The sequence below is a fragment of the Pteronotus mesoamericanus genome, unplaced genomic scaffold (assembly GCF_021234165.1).
Source record: "Pteronotus mesoamericanus isolate MK-2021 breed Mesoamerican mustached bat unplaced genomic scaffold, CSHL_Meso_final scaffold_636, whole genome shotgun sequence".
Lineage (NCBI taxonomy): Eukaryota > Metazoa > Chordata > Mammalia > Chiroptera > Mormoopidae > Pteronotus > Pteronotus mesoamericanus.
In genome coordinates, this window is record NW_026555324.1 from 1,308,157 (window position 1) to 1,327,306 (window position 19,150).

Genomic DNA, 19,150 nt, shown 5'->3' on the forward strand with positions numbered 1-19,150 from the left:
TATTTCTGTCCCTTTTAATCTAAGTGCGCTGTGTGTTTTTACCTTAATTTTTTTTTTTTTTTTAGATGAAGAAACTGGATAGTTTGGTGGTGCCATTGCAATAGACTAGCATGGAGGACAGTGAAGGCTGACATCAACAACCAGGTTAAGTGCTTGGCAAAGCCACGCTCGACCGCTTGTTATCTGCAAAGCAGAGCAAGCTGGCAACTGGTGATGGCCCAAGCCCGGGAGCATTGAGAAGGGAGTAGATAACCACAAGTTTCCTCTGAAGAGGAGCAACTTTTGCAGAAGAAAGCTTTATCATGTAGATAGCCTGGAGGCGGAGCAATGCATGCGCACAGCATTCTCCTAAATCTGCAAAACTCCCGGGAGCTTTATCTAACCAACCCCTATAAAATAAATGCGGAGACTGTGGTCATTGTCATTGTCTTTTCATCAGAGGACAATGTCCCACCTGGCCCCCGCTTTTCTCTAAATTGTCTTGTGTTATGTCTTTGTGTTGTCCGTTCTCAACCTCATTTCCCACTCAGGGACCACCACTCCGCGTGACTAGGATTTTAAATTCTAGCAGGATATTCCATTGGGTGCATCTTTCTTACTTGTTGGGTTGCAAGTGCGTTTTCTATAAACTTCTCTGCTCTGATATCTTTGCAGGGGCCTGTCCTTGAGATAATGCCATAGGCATGGAATTGGTGGGTCAAAAGATGGGCAGAAATGAAAGGGTATGGGTGAATATCAGCCACCTGGCTTCTACACTCTGTGACCATCAGAAATTGATTTCCATGGGGTTTCTTCATTCCAGGAGCACTTGCCGTGTCCTGCTGGAGAGCGTCTCCGACTGCCCCTGGTGTCTCAGCGCTATGGGAAGCAGGTGCCTGACTCTGCTCGCCGGTGAGTGGGACGAGGGATTCCTCACTCTTCTCCCCGTGACCCCATGGCACCAAGCTAAGGCTTTTGTTGCTTCCCCAAATTTCGCACTTTCTCCAGAAATGACTGTGTTTTGAGTCTCTTTGTCAATCTTTCCCAAAGCAGAACTGAGACAAAGACTGGGTGTAAACAGACAGCATGTCAGAGAGGGAAGGAGCGGGGAGTGAAGAGCATGTTAACAGGCCGTTACTGCTGGGATAACTGTCGTTTAATCCTGCTGGAGGCCCTTCCAGAGGCTTTATGGAATGTGCCTTTGAAGGACCGAGGATCTGAGCTATTTATCCTTCAGTCCCCATCTCACTGCTTGGTGACCACACCTAGAGTCACTCCCAAACGTTCTGGCTTGTTCCCACATGGGCTGAAGAGAAGTACCCTCCTACAGAGAGAGACAGCAAGTTGCCTGCATGCACAGGAACCCCTCTGGGGTAGGAGAAGGGAATGCTTCACGACACTGATGACTGTGCGTGGAGCAAGGTTAGGATGTTACAATGACCCTGACGTGCGTGCCCTTGAGCTCGGGGCTTTAGGGTCTTTGGAGTAGTAAAACAGACCATCTGACCAGTCAAATGCAGGTTAGAAGTTCTGAAAGAAGCTCTAAGCAAACACGAGAAGTCCAATACACTATATCAGGAGTGAACAATTTTTTTTTTCCTGCCAAGGACCAGATAATTACTATTCTCAGTTTTGTGGGTCATTTGGGCTCTGTCCTAACTCTTCGCTCTGCATCGCAAAAGCGGCCACGGGCTTGGCCTGAACTGACGGGCGTTGTCGTGTCCCAAGAGAGCCTGATATATAAACACAGAAAATTTGAATTTCATATATTTTCATGCACTATGAAATCTTTTTGATTTTTGAAAATCATTTAAAAACCATAAAAACCATTCTTGGCACAAAAACAGACAGTGGTCCCAAGGGCTATAGTTTGCTCACTGGGAATCAAGTAATATTTTTGTAAAAAAAGCATTCACAGGGGAATTGCTGATGTTTGAACGTTTTTGACCTGCAGAAGTGGCCATGTCATATGATTCAGCCTAATGGTGTCCTTAAATGTGATGGTTTTGTCAGTGCTCACAGCATAAAGCAGAGGAGACAGGAAGAGCAGGTGTTAACCTTACCTCTTCCCCTTCTATGGGACACAAATCCCAGTTATCTGTACGTTATTTGTCCCACTTAAACACTTTGGGGCTTGATGCTGGCCATGAAAGCAGGTGCCTCCAGAATTTCGTGAAGGATTCCAACTCAGCCTGCTTGCAGTAGAAGGGGTAAGGGCAAATCCTTTCCCCAGTGCCTGGTTATCCCTCCCACTTACCATGAGGGAGTGATATTCGGAAGTCTGTGGCAAAGTTGTTTGCATTTCTGACATCTCCAACTTTATAGGAAGCTCTGTCTAGTCATATGCTAGACATTTTTAGGTCATCTGCAAAATAGGTCATCTTGAAAACATCCTTCTCTGTTCCAAATTTGCCACAGTCCTGAACTCCTGAGATTCTTATGGTCTTTGCTATTTCAATCTCTCCTTATTCCAGAGAATGCACTGGTTAGTAAGAGGTTAGGCCTGTGCTGTTCAGAACCATAGCCACCAGGCACGCGGAGCTACTGAGCACTCGAAATAAGACCAGTCCAAGTTCCTATCAGATTTCAAAGACGTAATACATGCTGCAAAAAATGTAAAATACTTAACGAATGGCTTGTTTTATATTGATTTAGTGTTGAAATGATAACATCTTGGGTATAGTGGGTTAAATAAAATAAAATTAATTTCACCTGTTTCTCTTTGCCTTTTAAAAATGGGTGAACCTAGAGGGTATTCTAAGTGAAATCAATCAGACAGAGAAAGACCAACACTGTTAATTTCAATTATATGTGGAATCTAAAAGAGACAAAAGAAATGAATGAACTACCAATTTGTATTTCTTAATCCTTTTATGTTTTTCACCCAGTCCCCATTCTCCTTCCTATCTAGCCACCATCAAACTCTTCTCTGTATCTATCCATTTGTTTATATTTTGTTTGTTCATTTATTTTGTTTCTTTTGTGATTCAACATATAAGTGAAGTCATATGGCGTTTGTCTTTCTCTATCTGACTTGTTTCATTCAACACAATACCTTCTAGGTCCATCCATATTGTTGTAGATGGCAACATTTCTTTGTATATGGCTGAGTCATATTCTATTGTGTATATGCACCACTCTTTATCCAATCTTCTATTCATGGGCACTTAGGTTGCTTTAATATTTTTGCTATTGTAAATAATGCTGCAATGAATATAGGAGTGCATATGTCTTTTCAGTTTAGTGTTTCTAGGTTTATTTGGATAAATACCCAAAAGTGAAATTTCTGGGTCCTTCTTTGTCTCTTGTTATAACCTTTGTTTTAAAGTCTATTTTGTCTGGTACAAGTATTGCTATCCTGGTTTTCTTTCTTTTGTTTTTTTTGTTTTTTTTTTCATTTTCATGAAATATCTTTTTCCATCCCTTTGCTTTCAGGCTGTGTGTACCTTTCAGTCTGAAGCAAGTCTCTTGTAGACAGCATATATAAGGGCATTGCTTTCTTATCCATTGACTCACCCTGTGACTTTTGATTGAGGCATTGAATCTATTTGCATTTAAAGGAATTGTTGATAGATATGTTTTTATTATTTTATTATTCTCATTCTGATCCCCCCTTTTTCTTAAAAAAGACCCTTTAATATTTCTTGTAATACTGGATGGTAGTGATGAATTCCTTTTGCTTCCTCTTGTCTGGGATGCTCTTTTTTTAAAAAAAATATATTTCATTGATTATGTTATTACAGCTGTCCTTATTTTTCCCTGTTTGTCTCCCTCCACCTGGTGCCCCCTACTCCCTCAGGCACTCCCCCCATCATTGTTCATGTCCATGGGTCATGCGTACAAGCTCTTTGGCTGCTCTGTTTCCTATATTGCATGTTACATCCCCATGGTTATTCTGTACTTCGTAACCCCCTCACCTTTTCACCCATTCTCCACCTCCTCCTTCCCATCTGGCAACCTTCTGGTAACTAACTTATTTTCTCTTGTTTTTTTAAGAGTCTCTGTTTATCTTTAACCCTTGGCCTTTTAATAATGATGTGTCTTGGAGTGGGCCTCTTTGCATCCATCATAACAGGGACTTTCTGCACTTCCTGGACTTGCATGTCTATTTCCTTAACCAAGTTAGGGAAGTTTTCTTTAATTATTTTTCCAGATAGATTTCCAATGTCTTGCTCTTTCTCTTCTCCTTCTGGAGTCCCTATGAGGAGCATATTGGACCTCTTAAATTGTCCCAGAAGCTGTTTATTTATACTATCCTCATTTTTTTGCATTTTTTTTCTCCTTGTTCTGCGTGGTTGTTTTTTGGTTTCTTATGTTTGAAATCATTGATTTGATCCTCAGCTTCATCCATTCTACTGTCGTTTCTCTGCAAATTGTTCTTTATTCCAATTAGTGTATTCTTCATTTCTGACTGGGTCTTTTTTATGCTGCTGAGGTCCTCACTAAGTTGAGCATCCTTTAAAACAATGTTCTGAACTCTGTATTAGATAGATTGCTTATTTCAAATAATCTGTCTTTAGCTGTTTTTCTGGTGTTTTGATCTGTTCTTTCATTTCGGCCATGTTTCTTTGTCACTTCATTTTGGCATCCTCCTTGTGTTTGTTTCTAAGGATTAGATAGAGCTTCTTTAACACTGTGTCTTGGCAGTGTGGCCTAATGTAGTAGGTGTCCTGTAGGGTCCAGTGGCACAGCCTCCCCTATCATCCAAGCTGGGTACTCAAGGTGTGTCCTTCATGTGGGCTGCGTATACCTTCCTCTTGTATTGAGCTTTGGTTGCTGGTAGCAGGTCAATGGGAGGAATTTACCCAGGCCAGTCAGCTGCAAGGATTGGCTGTGACCACGGACCAGCAACCTCTGCCCTCCACAGAGGATGTTGTGCAGGGGCGGGGTGGTGATGCTCTGAACATGGTCTGTAGCTGTCCACTGGGTGAGTTGGCCCTGGGATTTCCCAGACGGTGCAGCCCAAGGTCAGGCCCTACCTGCGTTTTGCCCAAGACACCCTGCCTGAGCTATAAAGCAATTTGAGATGGCTGCTACTTGTGCTGGGCTTGGAGATTCTCAGGTGAAGTCAAACTGTGACTTTAATCTGGCTGCCACTTGGGCTTACTGAAGCCAGCTATTGCTTGTTTGGTAGGACTTAGGAGCCAAGACCAGCCATTCTTATAGAAAAAGCAACTTGGGTGGGCCTCTAAGTTGGGTGGGGTAGAGCTTCTGTGTATCTCCAAGGTGGGTCACACAATGTTAGTCAGTTTGATGGAGTCTCAGATATGGCGCCAGCCTCGTGGCTCTGTGTGGGGAGGGCTCAGCAATGGCCTCTGCTGGCCCCGATGCCAGATACTTTAGTCTCTCCCTGTATACCACTGGTGCCCTTCAAGCTGCCACCCCCGTGCTGGAGCTCAGAGGGAGTGAGTCTGAGTAGGTGAGTCTCTGTATGGGTTCTCCAAGAGGAACTGCTTAGGGCTTTAGCAGTCTCCACCACCAACTCAATCCCTGGTGGTTTTTACAGTCAGAAGTTGTGGGAACTTAACTTGCTGGCACTGGAATCCTGGGCCAGGGGGTCCTGGCAGGGTCTGGGATTCCTCACTCCCAAGAAATCCCTCCTGAATTTTTATCCACGTGGGTGTGGGGCCAGGCTGCTCTGCGTCCGCGCCACTCTTACCAGTCTCGATGAATGTGGTTTCTTCAATTCTGTAGTTGTCAGACTTCCATTCAACTCAATTTCTGATGTTCCTGAGTGATTCTTGTTCTATATTTTAGTTGTAATTTTGATGGTTTTGCAAAGAGGTGAGTCATGTCTATCTATGTCACACATCTTGACCAAAAGCCTCTGGGGTGCTCTTTACCTGTCTTTTGATTCTAAACAATAGCCTTGCTGGAAAGAGTCTTGGTTGTAGGTCCTTGCATTTCATTACTTTGACTATTTTGTGCCAATCCTCTGTGACCTTCAAAGTTTCTGTTGAGAAATTCGTTAACAGTCTTACAGGAGATCCCTAATAGGTAACTAACTTCTTTTCTTCTACTGCTTTTAGGACTGTTTTTCTCCTAAACCCGTGTCATTTTAATTATGATGTGTCTTGGTGTGAACCTCTCCAAAGAGGTTGTTTAGGATTCCCTGTGCTTCCTGGACTTTTTTGGTCTATTTTCTTCACCAAGTAAGAAGTTTTCTGTCATTATTTCTTCAAGTAGGCTTTCAATTTTTTGCTCTCTCTCGTCTCCTTTTGGAAGCCCCATGATGCAAATATTGATGTGCTTCATGTTGACTCAGAAGCCCCTTAAATTATCCTTATTTTTTTAATTCTTTTTTCTTTTTGCTGTTCTGATTGAATGGTTTTATGCTATCTTGTCTTTCAAATTTCTGATTTGATCCTCTGCTTCATCTAATCTGCTGTTGGTTCCCTCATTTCAATTATTGTATTCTTCATTTCTGATTGGTTCTTTTTAATATTTTATCTCCATTTGTATGTGTCCTATATCTTTGTTGAAGTTCTCACTGAGTTCCTTGAGCATACTTATAACTACTGGTTTTGAATTCTGTATCTGTTAGATTGTTTGTCTTTATTTTGTTTAGTTCTTTTTCTGGAGTTTTCTCTTGTTCTTTCATTTAGGACATAATTCTTTGTCTCCTTGTTTTAGCTGCCTCCCTGTGTTTTCTTCTATGTATAAGGTACAGCTGCTATGTCTCCCAGGCTTGGTAGAGTGGCCTTATGTAGTAGCTGTCCTATAGAGCCCAGTGGCACAGCCTCCCCATCACCCAAGCCAGGGGCTTTAGGCACTGTAGTTGAGCTTTGATTGCTGTTGGTACGTCAATGGGAGGGATTGACCCCAGACCAGTTGGCTGCTAGGACCAGATGCAACTACAGCACAAGAGCTGATGTGCAGGGGCTGACTCCAAGGTCAGTGGGGCTCTGGTGCTTGCAGAGTCAACACCTTGTGTATGTGGCCTATGGTGGTGGCTGGTGGTGGCTGGTGATGCTCTGCCATGATCTAAAGCTATACACCAGGTGCACTGGCTCCGGGGTCTTCTAGCAGATGCAGACCAAGATCAGCTGCTGCCTGTGACCTGCCTGGGGCTACCTGTTATAAGCTACAGTGATCTTCAGGTGGTTGCCACTTATGCTGGGCTTAGAGGTGCCTGGAAAAGGACAACCTGCAAACCAAGCCCAGCTGCCACTAGTGTTGGGTTTGAGGCTGCTTCGCAAGAGGTACGGAGCATGCTAAGGCCAGATGCTGCTTTTTTTGGAATTTGTAAACCTTTGAGAGACTTGAGGGAAGTCTGCAGCAAGAGCTGAGACAGGGTTTTTATATGAAAAGCCACTGTAAGCAGCTTGGGTGGGCTCACAATTTGGGTGGGGTGGGGTCTCGGGGAATCACCTGGGCAGGGGGTGGGTAGTGTTAGCCTAGTTGATGGAGACTCAGTTATGGTGCCCACCTGCACCTGCAGGGGGAGGTCCTAGCAAATGAACAATGGCTTCTGCCAGCATTTCTGTCTGGGATAAAGCTCCCCCTACAGTTCTTGCCCTAAAGCCAGACAATTCAGTTATTCCCTGCATGTTCCTGTCCGCTTTCTGACTACTGTTCCAGTGCTGGAGCTCAGAGAAAATGAATCTGAGTGAATCCATGCCCAAGCCCTTTTAGAGGAATGCCTGGGACTCCAGATTCCCTCTGTCTCATTCAGTCACAATCCCTGCTGGTTTTCACAGCAAGAAGTTATGGGGACTTCACTTTTCAGCAGTGGAACTCCATGCTGTTGGGGCCTTGTGTGGGGCTTGGACCTCTTGCTCCTTGGGGGGATTTTGGCAGTTGGGATAGCCTTCCTGATTTTTCACCGCCACATATTGGTGAGGGACCAGCCCGCTTTGTGTCTCTGCCCCTCCTACCAGCGTTGATGTAGCATCTTCTTTATATTCATAGTTGTATCAGCTAGACTTCAGGTGGTTCTCAGTGATGGCTGTTCTGTAGTTTAGCTGTAATTTTAATGTGGTCGTGGGAAGAGATGAGTACTGCATTTACCTATGCCACCATTTTGATCATGGAACTTGCAGTTGCACCCCCTGATTTCCAAGGAGGAGAGAGGGGCTAGGGGTTGAATCAATCATCAATGGCCAATTAGTTAATCAATCATGCCTATGTAATGAAGCCTCCATAAACATCCAAAAGGATGGGGTTCGGAGAGCTTGGGTTGGTGAACAGTTGCCGGGGCTGTGAGGGCGGTGCCCAGAGGACAGTGCGCCTTCCCTATGCCCGGCCCTACTCATCTCTTCCATGTGGCTCTTCCTGAGCTGTATCCTCTTACAACCAATGAGTGATATAGTAAGTAGAATGTTCCTCTGTGTTCTGTGAGCCACTCTAGCAAATTAATAGGGGAACATTGGAACCTCCAATCTATAGCCCTTAGCATGTGGAATCTGATGTTATGTCTGGGTAGACAGTGTCAGAATTGAGTTTAATCATAAAACTCCCAGTTGATGCCCAAGAATTGCTTGTTGGTGTGGGAACACCTCCTCTCTCTCATACAAACACAAACACACATTACAGTTGGGTATAGAACCTTTTACAGCTGCAATCAGATGTAGCTTTCATGTTGTAGTAACAGGATGCCCTTCTGATCCTTGTGTTTGTATTTTACCTGGAAGAGTCTACAGTAAAGTGAACAATGGGAGATGAAGCCCCTAACTCACCCAGGCTTCAGCCAAGCAGATCCCCAGGGCACCCCCTTCCTAAACTATCCCCTTCTCCCTCTGTTCCAGGTCTCAGTGTCCTGCTGGCTCTGTCAGGGTCAGAAGCGAAAAATCCCGGAGGTGAGTCTATGATGGTCAAAGGTAGGGGAAAGGTATTGAGATCTGCAACCTGCCTCCAGAAAAAGGAAGGAGTCTTTTTCAGTGGAGAGGTGATTAATCCCTGATGCCTTCTGCCTACTCCTGAGATCTCACATGGGCTGCCCCCTCCTTCTCCACTACCACCATTATCACATTCCCTCATTTATTTAGCTCTTGTATTGCTCCAGGCTCAACACTAAGCCAACTGTATGCTCCATCTCATTCAATCCTTGTGACATTCTTTCAAATAAGTTTCTGATATTATTTCTACTTGACCAAAGGCCCTGTAGAGAAGTAGCTGGCTCAAGGTCACACAGGTGGTGGATGTTGGACTGTACCCTTGCTTTTCCAAAAGCCTGTGTTCCAAATCATTCTGGGATATAGTGTTGCCTTTTCCCCATTTCTGGCATTGTGTCCTCCCAGAAGCAAACCCGGAGATAAGGACTTGAGAGCAAATCATTTATCTGCAAGTTGCTCCTAGGAAGCACCAGTGGGGAGTGGGAAGTCAGGTGGGAAGGTAAAGAGCTAATATAGGGTCCATTATACAGCAAGTTACATAAGGGCCACTGGCTCTTGATCCCATGGGGACTGCTGTTGGACCTAAGAAGCATGCACCTGCAAGTTATTTCCCCCAATTATACATTCATTTACTATTCCTCTCTCCTAGACCCTGGCACCCCTCCATTCTACCTTCTGTCTCTATGAATTTGACTCCTCTAGGCACCTCACATGAGTGGAATCATACAGCATTTGTCCTTTTGTGATGAGCTTATTTGCTTATCCCAATGTCTTCAAGGTTCAGCCTTGTTATAGCGTGTGTTGGGATTTCTATTTTTTAAAACTGAATAATACTCTTTTGTATGGACGGACCACATTTTATTTACCCATTCATTTGTTGATAGACACTTGGGTGGATTTCATCTTTTGGCTACTATGAATAATGCTGCTATGAACATAGGTATACAACTATTTCTTCAAGAACTTGTTTTCAATTCTTTTGGCTATATACCCGTGAATGGAACTGCTAAATCATACGACAATTCTAATTTTATTTTAGAAATTGCCACACTGTTTTCCACACCATTTTACATTCCTATTAGCAATCCATTAGGGTTACAATTTTGCCACATCCCATTCTCTATTTTTGATAATAAGATAGCTGGATTTTTTTAATGCACTGATTCTCATCAGTCATTGATTGAGAGAGCTGCTTCTGGGGGAGAAAAAGTATTGCTACCTGTCAAGTGGTGAGCAAAGAGGACTCTGGTGGCCAAAGAAAGACCCTCAGGTAAAGAAATACAGGTCCCAGAGAAGTTCTACTGTCAAGCAAAATGGTGTGGTGTTGGTGGCAGAAGCAGGGCACGGTTCGGGCAGTTTGAGCACATGTGCTCAGTAGTTGAAGGGGTGCCAATGGAACTATTCCCAAGAGGATATTCTTTTGAAAACAGAGTCTGGTAGCTCAATGTGCTCGAGGAATATTTCTTGAATAAATGAATAAGCACATGATGAAAGAATCTTGTGTTCCTGCAGCTTTCTGTCGTCCATGCCCTGAAAATGCCAGCTGCTCCAGCAGTACCCACTGTGCCTGTAAGGATGGGTATCAGTCTGTGTCTGGGAAGAAGGAATTTACTGACGCTAATGAGAAATGTGAAGGTAGGTGTTGTAATCCACATTCATCTTGGAGGGGGACAGAGGCATCCATCTACGCCTCAAACCCTGGGTTATGTATGCAAAGATGCAAGGATATCACAAGATGGTGCCAAACCCTTTGTGGAGTCCCTACCACTATGCACTCTCCCATTATCATTCTGATGCTGGCTTGATGATTTGTGGTATTTCTTTAGAGGAATGTAGAGTTCCCAAGACCCTAGGCTCTTGAAGTCTCGAGCAGTGGTATTTTTGTTTGCTTGTTTGCCTGAGAACTTCACCAGGACAGGTATCATCTCTGTATGCCTAGGACAGAGAACAGTGTTCTCACATAGCAGATGCTCAATAAAAGCACATTGACCAAGAAAATACCAAGGAAAAATAGCACTCCTGAATATCTGATTGGTAGAACTGAACATTTTATTGATGGAATTGTAGCATCAATTCAGAATGTGAAGCATACAGTGGTAGATTAAGATTTGTTTTATTTTATTTGTTTTATTTTATATAGTAAATATTGCTCTGACATATTGTATTTACTATTTTAACCATTTTTAGGTGTATCTTTCAGAGTCATTAAGCACATTTCCTTTGTTGTGCAGCCGTCCCCACCATCCATCCACAGAGCCTTTCTCATCTCCCCAAACTGAAACTCTGTCCCCACTAGACACCAACTCCCCGTCCCCCTCCCCTAGCCCATAGCTCCCACCATTTACTTCTTTTTAAAATTTTTTATTTTGTAAGTCATGTTTATTCTATCACAGTTGTCTCAGTTTTTCCCCTTTTGCCCTTCTCCACCCACCCCACCCTGCCCCCTTCTCCCACAGTCAATTCCCACTCTCCTGTCCAGGTCCATGGGTCATTCATACATGTTCTTTGTTTAGCCCCTTCCCCTTCTTTCCACCATTGTCCTTCTTCCCCATCCCCTCTGGTCACTTTCAGTCTGCTCCATGTTTCCATGCCTGTGATTTATTTTGTTCCTTAGTTTATTTTGTTGAATAGAGTCCACTTATAGGTGAGATCATATGGTATTTGTCTTTCACTGACTGGCTCATTTCACTTAGCAAAATATTCTCCAGTTCCATCCATGTTGTTGCAAAAGGTAAGAGTTCCTTCCTTCTTCCTTTTTTTTTTAAATGCAGACTTCATTTATTTATTTAAATGTCAAAATCCATTATAAAATATTAAAAAATTTAAATCCATTATAAAGTCTCAGCAATTAAAATAACATGACACCAGCATAGAAATAATCAAGTAGATCAGTGAAGTAAAATGAGCATTCTAGAAACAAACATATATGTCTGTCTAACAATGTAATATATGATTAAATTGATATTTCAAATCATTTGGGAAAATAAGGCTTATTCAACAAATAAGGTGCATGGACCACTACTACTTGAAATAAAACAAATATAGAGCCCTATTTCACACATTATACAAAAAATATTCAGGTGAGTTAAAAATCAGTATGTAAAATCTAAGGAGTTTTAGGAGAAAATACAAACTAATATTTTTCTTACTCAGAAGTAAAATATTCAAACCCAGAGGCTATAAAGTAAAACATTGGCAATATGACCATATTAAACATTTAAGACTATATAGTAATATACATATTAAAAAGGTTAAAGGACAAGTAATAGAATAGGAAAGTGTTTGCAACATATCTAAAAAAGGGTTAATAGTTTTTTTTAGGGAATAATTCTACAAACATTTAATCAAAAAATGGATAAAGAATACCAAAAAGTCATTTAAATCTTTTTAAAAATAATATAAATAAGCAAGAAATATACAAAAACAGGTTTAGTTTCAACAAATAATAAAGTAGCAATTAAAATAACACATCATTGTCACAATCAGATTAATAAGTATTAAAAATATTGGTAATAATCAAGTATTGGTGACTGTGAAAGGAACTGGGTGTTCATAGACTCTTTTTCTTCATCTTCTTAAAGCAGTCCCTGTAGCATATCTTGCAATGCTGGTTTGGTGGAGGTGTATTCTTTTAGCCTTCTTTTGTCTGAGAAGTTCTTTTTATGCCTTCCAGTTTAATTGAAAGCCTTACTGGGTAGAGCAGTCTTGGTTGCAGGCCTTTGTTTTTCATGACTTGGAATATTTCTTGCCATTCCCTTCTGGCTTGTAGTGTTTCTGTTGAGAAGTCAGATGCTAGCCATACCAGGGCTCCCTTATATGTTACTACCTCTTTCTCTCTTGCTTCCTGTAGGATTCTCTGTTTGTCTTTGATATTTGCCGTTTTAATGATGATGTGTCTTGGAGTGGGCCTCATTGGGTTCCTCTTGAATGAGGCCCTCTGTGTTTCCTGGACTTGTGTGACTTTTTCTCTCCTCCAATGAGGGAAGTGTTCTATCGTTACATTTTCAAACAGGTTCTCTATCCCTTCCTCCTCCCCTTCTCCTTCTGGTATTCCTGTTATATGGATATTATTATGTTTGAGGTTGTCCTGCATTTCCCCCAATGCCTCTTCATTCTTTTTAAGTCTTTTTTTCATTTTCTTGCTCTTTCTGGGAGCTTTTTTCTACCTTGTCCTCCAGCTTGCTGATTCGGTCCTCAGCTTCATCTAGCCTGCTTTGGATTCCTCCCACTGTGTTCTTCAATTCAGAAAGTGTATTCTTCATTTCCTCTTGTCTCTTATTAATAGTTTCTATGTCCTTTTGCATGCTGATATAGTTTGCAGTGAGTTCCTTGTAGTTTCCTTGTAGTTTTTTGTAATTCTCTCTGAGCTCACTGAGAGCTCCTTAGAACCATTGTTTTGAACTCAATATTTGATAGTTTACATGCTTCTATTTCATTTAGTTCTCTTCCTGGGGATTCCAACTTTCACTTCAACTGGGGGGGTGTTTCTTTGTCTTCCTGTTATTTATGAGGCTCTTCTTTTTTTGCTTCTGCTTCTTAAATTGATCTGTCTTGATTTCCTGACTTTGTGGCGTGGACTTCTGTGGTAGGGAACCACTGTTTTTCTTTCTGGATCTGCCTCAGTTGATGTCAGATGTTGACCTTGTCTGACCTTAGGCAGACTGAGACTTCCAGGAATCTGCTGTCTGTGGCTGTCTCCTTCAGTTGTTAATCTAGTCACTCTGCACTCAGCAGGCCAGCTTAGACACCACAGGGCGGGGCAGAGTCTCTCCTGGGGGGCAGGGTTATTGAATCCTCTCACGCTGCTGCTGCTCAGGGGAGTGGTCTGCTTGAGAGAGATGGCTGCTACTGTATGGGGGAGGAGTCAGCACTGGGATCCCGCCAGCTACTCTCTCCGTTCTCTCCCCAAAGACTCTGTCTACAGTCTCTCCTCAAGTGTCTCTAGACCACTCTGTGCCCCTTTTAGCCAGGAATCTACTCTTTGTGGCTGCTGTTCTGTACTCAGCAGTCAGGCTTTAGCACTACCGGGCCAGGGCCGAGTCCTCCCTGGGGGGTGCTATTGGGTCCTCTCACACTGTTACCACTTATGGGAGTGGTCTGCCTGAGCAAGATGGCTGCTGCTGTATGGGGGATGAGTCAGCACCAGGACCACACTGGCTACTCTCTTAGTTCTCTCCACAAAGGCTCCTTCCCCAGTCTCTCCTCAGGTGTCTCTAGCCCACTCTGCCCCAGCCTTTGCAGGAGCCCAGAGTAAGTGGCTGCAAATAAAAATTTATGCACTAACCCTTTAAATGGCTCTTTGCATCTCCAGCTACCTGTCTTTGGCAGAGAGGAATCCTGCTGCTTTTTGCAGCTAGCTGTTATCAGTGTATTTTTTGGGCTCTGGTGCTGTAGGCTGGAGATCCCTGCTTATGGTTTAGACCCTGCTCATCTCAGGGGGATCCAATTGGTTGTTTCAATATCCTTCTGATGCAGCCGTCCATGGGTGCCCCGCCTGCCTTCTCGAGTCTCTACCACACTCCTTACCAGTTACGTTGTGTTAAAGCTGATTCTTCTGTCTGTCCGAGGTTATAAGGCTCCTCTCTCGCCTGTTTAGTTGTTTGTTCCAGGTGATTTCTCCACAATTTAGTTGAAATTTCAGATTGATCCTGGGAGGAGATCAGTGTGCCTTCCACTCACTCCTCTGCCATCTTGATTCTCCACCGCCATTTACTTTTTGTTTCTGTTAATTTGGGACAGCCTATGTGTGGAATCATGCAATACTGGATATATCTATTTTTTTAAACGTTTTATTTTGAAATGATTTTAGACCTAAATAAGAATTGCAAAAACAGCACAGTGAATTCTGTTTTCCCTTCACTCGGTTCCCCTAAGGTTAACGAAAGGCATGGCTACAGTACAATGATCAAAACCAGGGAATGTTATGAACTACAGACTTTTTTCAAGTTTCACTTGTTCTTTCCCAAATGCCCCCCTTTTTTTCTGTTCCAAGAACCATTTCAGAATCCCACATTGCCTTTAATTGTCATGATCCTTAGACTTGTCTCATCTGTGACAGGTACTCAATCTGTCCTTGTCTTCTGTGACCACGACACTTTTGATAGGACATCATAGATGCCCTTTTGCACTTTGCTTTTTTAGCTTAAATATATTCTAGAAATTACTCCAAATCAGTTCATAGAGATTGCCCCCATTTTCTTTTTTATAACTTTGGGACGAACCATAGTTTATTCACCTCTCTCTTAAGCATGGGCATTTAAGTCATTCCCAACATTTAGACCATTTCTAATGTTTGTGGACATGTGTCTGTAGAGCACAGTCTTAGCAGTGAGATAGTTGAGTGAAGAGGTAAGTCCATATGTAGCTTGATTAGATATTGCGAATATTCCAAATTTAATTCCGGAGAGGGTGTACCAATTTGTATTCTCACCAGCAACACGTGAGAGTACCTGTCTTTCCACAGTTTTGCCAGCAGAACATGTTGTCCAATGATTTGACATGTCACTGTTATCAGATTCTAAAGTTTCATGTGTCTTTGGGTCTTCTTCTGGACCTTTAGTCTCTTCTACTATCTCTTCATGCATCAGCATCTCATTGTTTTAATGAGACTTTGTAGTACGTTTTGACGTCCACCAATTTCCAGAAGCCTAGTCCTTCCTCGTAGTTTTTCTGGCTATTCTTGCATGATAGTAGCAACTCATATCACTCCATTAAATGCTTGTAGATATTTTTTTATTGGGATATATTGGGTTTATAACTAAATGAGAACTACCATCTTTGCAATATGGAGTCATTTTATGCAAGAATAGATGTTCTGGGTACATTTATGAATGACATGGGTAGTAGAGATTCCATGGGCAAGGGAAAATGGTACAGTTCTATGAAGATGCAAAGCTGTGTTTTCTTTTGATTCACAGATATCAATGAGTGTCAGATGGGGCTGGCAAAGTGCAAGCAAATATCATATTGCCAAAATGAAATTGGAAGCTACTACTGCAGCTGTATCCCAAAATTTCGTTTCTTAAATTGGATGGCTGGTTTGTTTAGATTCAATCATGCAGAATGTTATGGTAAGAACCTCCAATACTCTCCACCAAGAACAAGGAGGGGCAGGGAAAGACTTTTAGAGCTCTACCAATGTCAGACCAGGGTAAGGGAGTGGAGATTTGTCCTGGCCCTTGTCCTTCAACCCATTGTTGTAAACTTTTCCCAGCATCACTGCCTTATAAGTTTGTGTCTCTTTTCTGGGCTTCCAAAATGACATCTCTAACTTTCTACTGGACTTCTTTACTTGTTTCTCTTTCACTCATTTTGTCTGTCTATATATTAAAACCCATGAGTTCATATTGATAGCTCTAATCCCAGTCCAATACCAGGCCTTGGTCTAGCCTTCCCCCTTCCCTTTTTTGTAACTTTTTCTTCAACACTGAAAAACCTGGCTCTCACTATCCACAACCTATTGACTTATTTGTTAATTCCTAATATAATTCTATATTTTGAGTTAGATAGATTGAATTTGATCTCTGGCCCTACTGCTTACAGCTAAATTGTGGGGAATGACTAACTTTTAAATGCCTCATCTGTAAGTGGGAAGAATAGTAATAGCATCTACTGTACTAGTCATGTGTTGCTGAGTCACACATGACCCTAAGGCTTAACACAATACATATTTATTGGCTCATGGTCTGTGCAGGCCAGGAACTGAGACGTGGCTTATCTCTACTTCTTGGTCTCTCACCACTACAGTCAAAGTATTGGTTAGGGATGCAGTCTTATCTAAAGGTTTGTTTGCTTCCAAGCTCATTCCCATGATGGCTGGCAGGATTCAGTTCTTGGAAAGCTACTGGACTGAAGGTCTTACTTTCTTTCTGGTGACTGATGAGAGACCACCCTCCATTCTTGGGTATATTGGCCTCTCTAGCTTGCTTTATTATAACAAGCACATGAGGATAGCCAGGAAGAGAGTGTGAACAAAAGAGAAATCATAGTCCCTTGTGACCAAACCTCAGAAGTGACATCTTTTCCCCTTTGCTGTATTTTATTCATTAAGAATGAGTCACTGAGTGGAGCCAGGGGGAGGAGTGAATTCACACACAAGGGTGTGAATAAGGGAAGGTGGGGCAGGGATCACCGTGAGTCACTTCAGAAACCTTCTTACCTCATGTGCTGGGTGAAATACCTTTCCCCAAATTTGTGTCCATTCATGCAAGTTGTGAATGTGATCTTATTTAGAAACAGGGTCTTTGCAGATATAATTAAATCAGGATGAGGTCATCCTAGATTAGGGTGGGCCCTAAATCCAGTATGACTGGTGTCCTTATAGGAAGAGAGAAATTTGGACATAGGGACATACATGTAAAGGGACATGTAATGATAGAAGCACAGATTGGAGTTTGGCTGCCAAAACCAAGGGGCAGCAAAGATAGCTGCCAACCACCAGAAGCAAGAAGCAGAAGAGAAAGATATATCTTATAAACTTCAGAGGAACCACAGTCCTACTGACACCTTGCTTTTGGACTTTTAACTTCCAGAACTGTAAGAGAATAAATTTCCGTTGTTTAAAGCCGCTCAGTTTGTAGTATTTTGTTACAGCAACCCCAGGAAATGAATACTCTTTACCTATGACTATTAAGACATGCAAAATATTTAGTGCAGTACTAGACACCTGGGAAAGCTCAATTAATATTAGCTATTATGCTACATAACTTTGTTTTAGAACCTTTTGAGTTCTTTTAAATGAGACTTTGTGCCTGAAGGCGCTTTATATACTGTGCTGCATAGACAATGGTAGGTGTTACTGCTGTTTCTATCGTATTAATTTAATTAACATCCATTCCTGCAGGAAACATTCTCTGTCCCCCTGATATTCTGGGGCCTCTTCTGTATACTCCCAAGTCATCTCATTCTATGTATTAACATCTTGGGTCCTTGTAATCACTTAATTGTTTGTCATTATTGGCTTAGTGACTCCTCGCAATCTGCAAACTCTAGAAGTGATCTCCCTTTGTCTCGATATCAACCTCTGTCCATAAGGTTTGGCATTGTGCCTGGCTTTTAGTAGTTGCTCAATAAATACTATTGACTGAATGATTGAAGTGGAAGTTCCATCCTAATTCTCTTTTATTCTACTTTAGAACACATTTAGGATTTCTTAGAGGAAAACTAAGATAGGATAGGATGTAGAAGCACCAGAGGAAGACTCAACTTTAGGGTGCTTGGAAGAAGGGATGCGAGCTGGGGGGTATGATCTTCAATATTTGATTACATGGTTATTTTTCTTTCCCAGAGGACGCTGGTAAGGGGACACAGTCATCTGAGAACATTTGGGTGAGTAAGGTGAAGCTAGGTTTGGGAAACAGCTCGCTAGTCTTCCATGTCTCCCTATGACTTTTAGGATACAGCAGTTCTCACACAGGAGTGATTTTTGTCCTCTGTCCCTGGGGGATAATATCTGGGGCAATGTTTGGGGACATTTTTGGTTGGCAGAACTACAATGTTACTGGCACCTAGTGGGTGGGTGGAGACCAAAGATGCTGCTAAACATCTTATAATGCCCAGGACAGCCTTCCATAACCATGATCTGGTCTCAAATGTCAATTGAAAACATTGAGAAACTCCGGGAAAGGGTTTTCATGCCCGAGCTATCATCCAAAGACCTGCATCAAACTCTAGAACCTCATTCCATCTCCTCATTATTTCCCATTCCCTATCTTTCTCCATAAGATCTTTGTAGGTTCCAGATACCTCATTTTTTAAGCTTTCTTGTTTTCATAAATACAATGAAGCTAAGGCTATACCCTTTACAGGGATGCATATGGTAAGTAAGAGTCCTGTCAGGTTGATAGCACAGGGCCCTAGCAGCACCTTACTCTTATTGTCTTCTGGGCTCACCCAACCACACTTATGTATATTCCTGCTTTTTAAAGTTTATGTAAGAATACCTAATTTGCTTTATTTCTTTGAAAGTCAACTCTAAGGAACAATAGAAGCAAGGAGTACATTGCCAAAGAGGCTACTCAGCTACTTGAAAGGATAGAATTGGCCATATGGAATGACAGTTTTACTTCTCCAGGAAAGCACAAAAATCCTGTCTTTGACATAGGTAAGAAACCTTGGTCATTTTCATTATGACCAAAGGGTTATGGGTGGAGGGATCTTTTGTCAGACTGTGTGTTTATTTGACAGGGAGAGAGTTCACTCAAGGGGTTCTTTCCAAATGCAGGTCTGCTCCAGACGCTATTTCCTTGGAAATCCTTTAGATGCTAAACTTCTTTTGCTTCAAAAACTAAGTTTCCCACACCAGGTCCTCTAGTACACATACTTATTTTTTTTCTTTT

The 19,150-nt window shown here is 42.2% G+C and overlaps 1 protein-coding gene across 1 annotated transcript in view; it reads left to right on the forward strand.

The window, feature by feature from the left end:
* The first annotated feature begins 860 nt into the window (after positions 1 to 860).
* LOC129061410 (putative adhesion G protein-coupled receptor E4P) overlaps positions 861 to 19,150 on the forward strand; it is a 32,733-nt gene continuing 14,443 nt past the window's right edge. Inside the window, exons 1-6 of the mRNA XM_054562054.1 lie at positions 861 to 891; positions 8,727 to 8,798; positions 10,326 to 10,448; positions 15,731 to 15,883; positions 18,100 to 18,140; positions 18,780 to 18,915. Of these exons, the coding sequence (XP_054418029.1) occupies positions 861 to 891; positions 8,727 to 8,798; positions 10,326 to 10,448; positions 15,731 to 15,883; positions 18,100 to 18,140; positions 18,780 to 18,915 (556 nt within the window). The remainder of the gene's footprint in view (positions 892 to 8,726; positions 8,799 to 10,325; positions 10,449 to 15,730; positions 15,884 to 18,099; positions 18,141 to 18,779; positions 18,916 to 19,150) is intronic.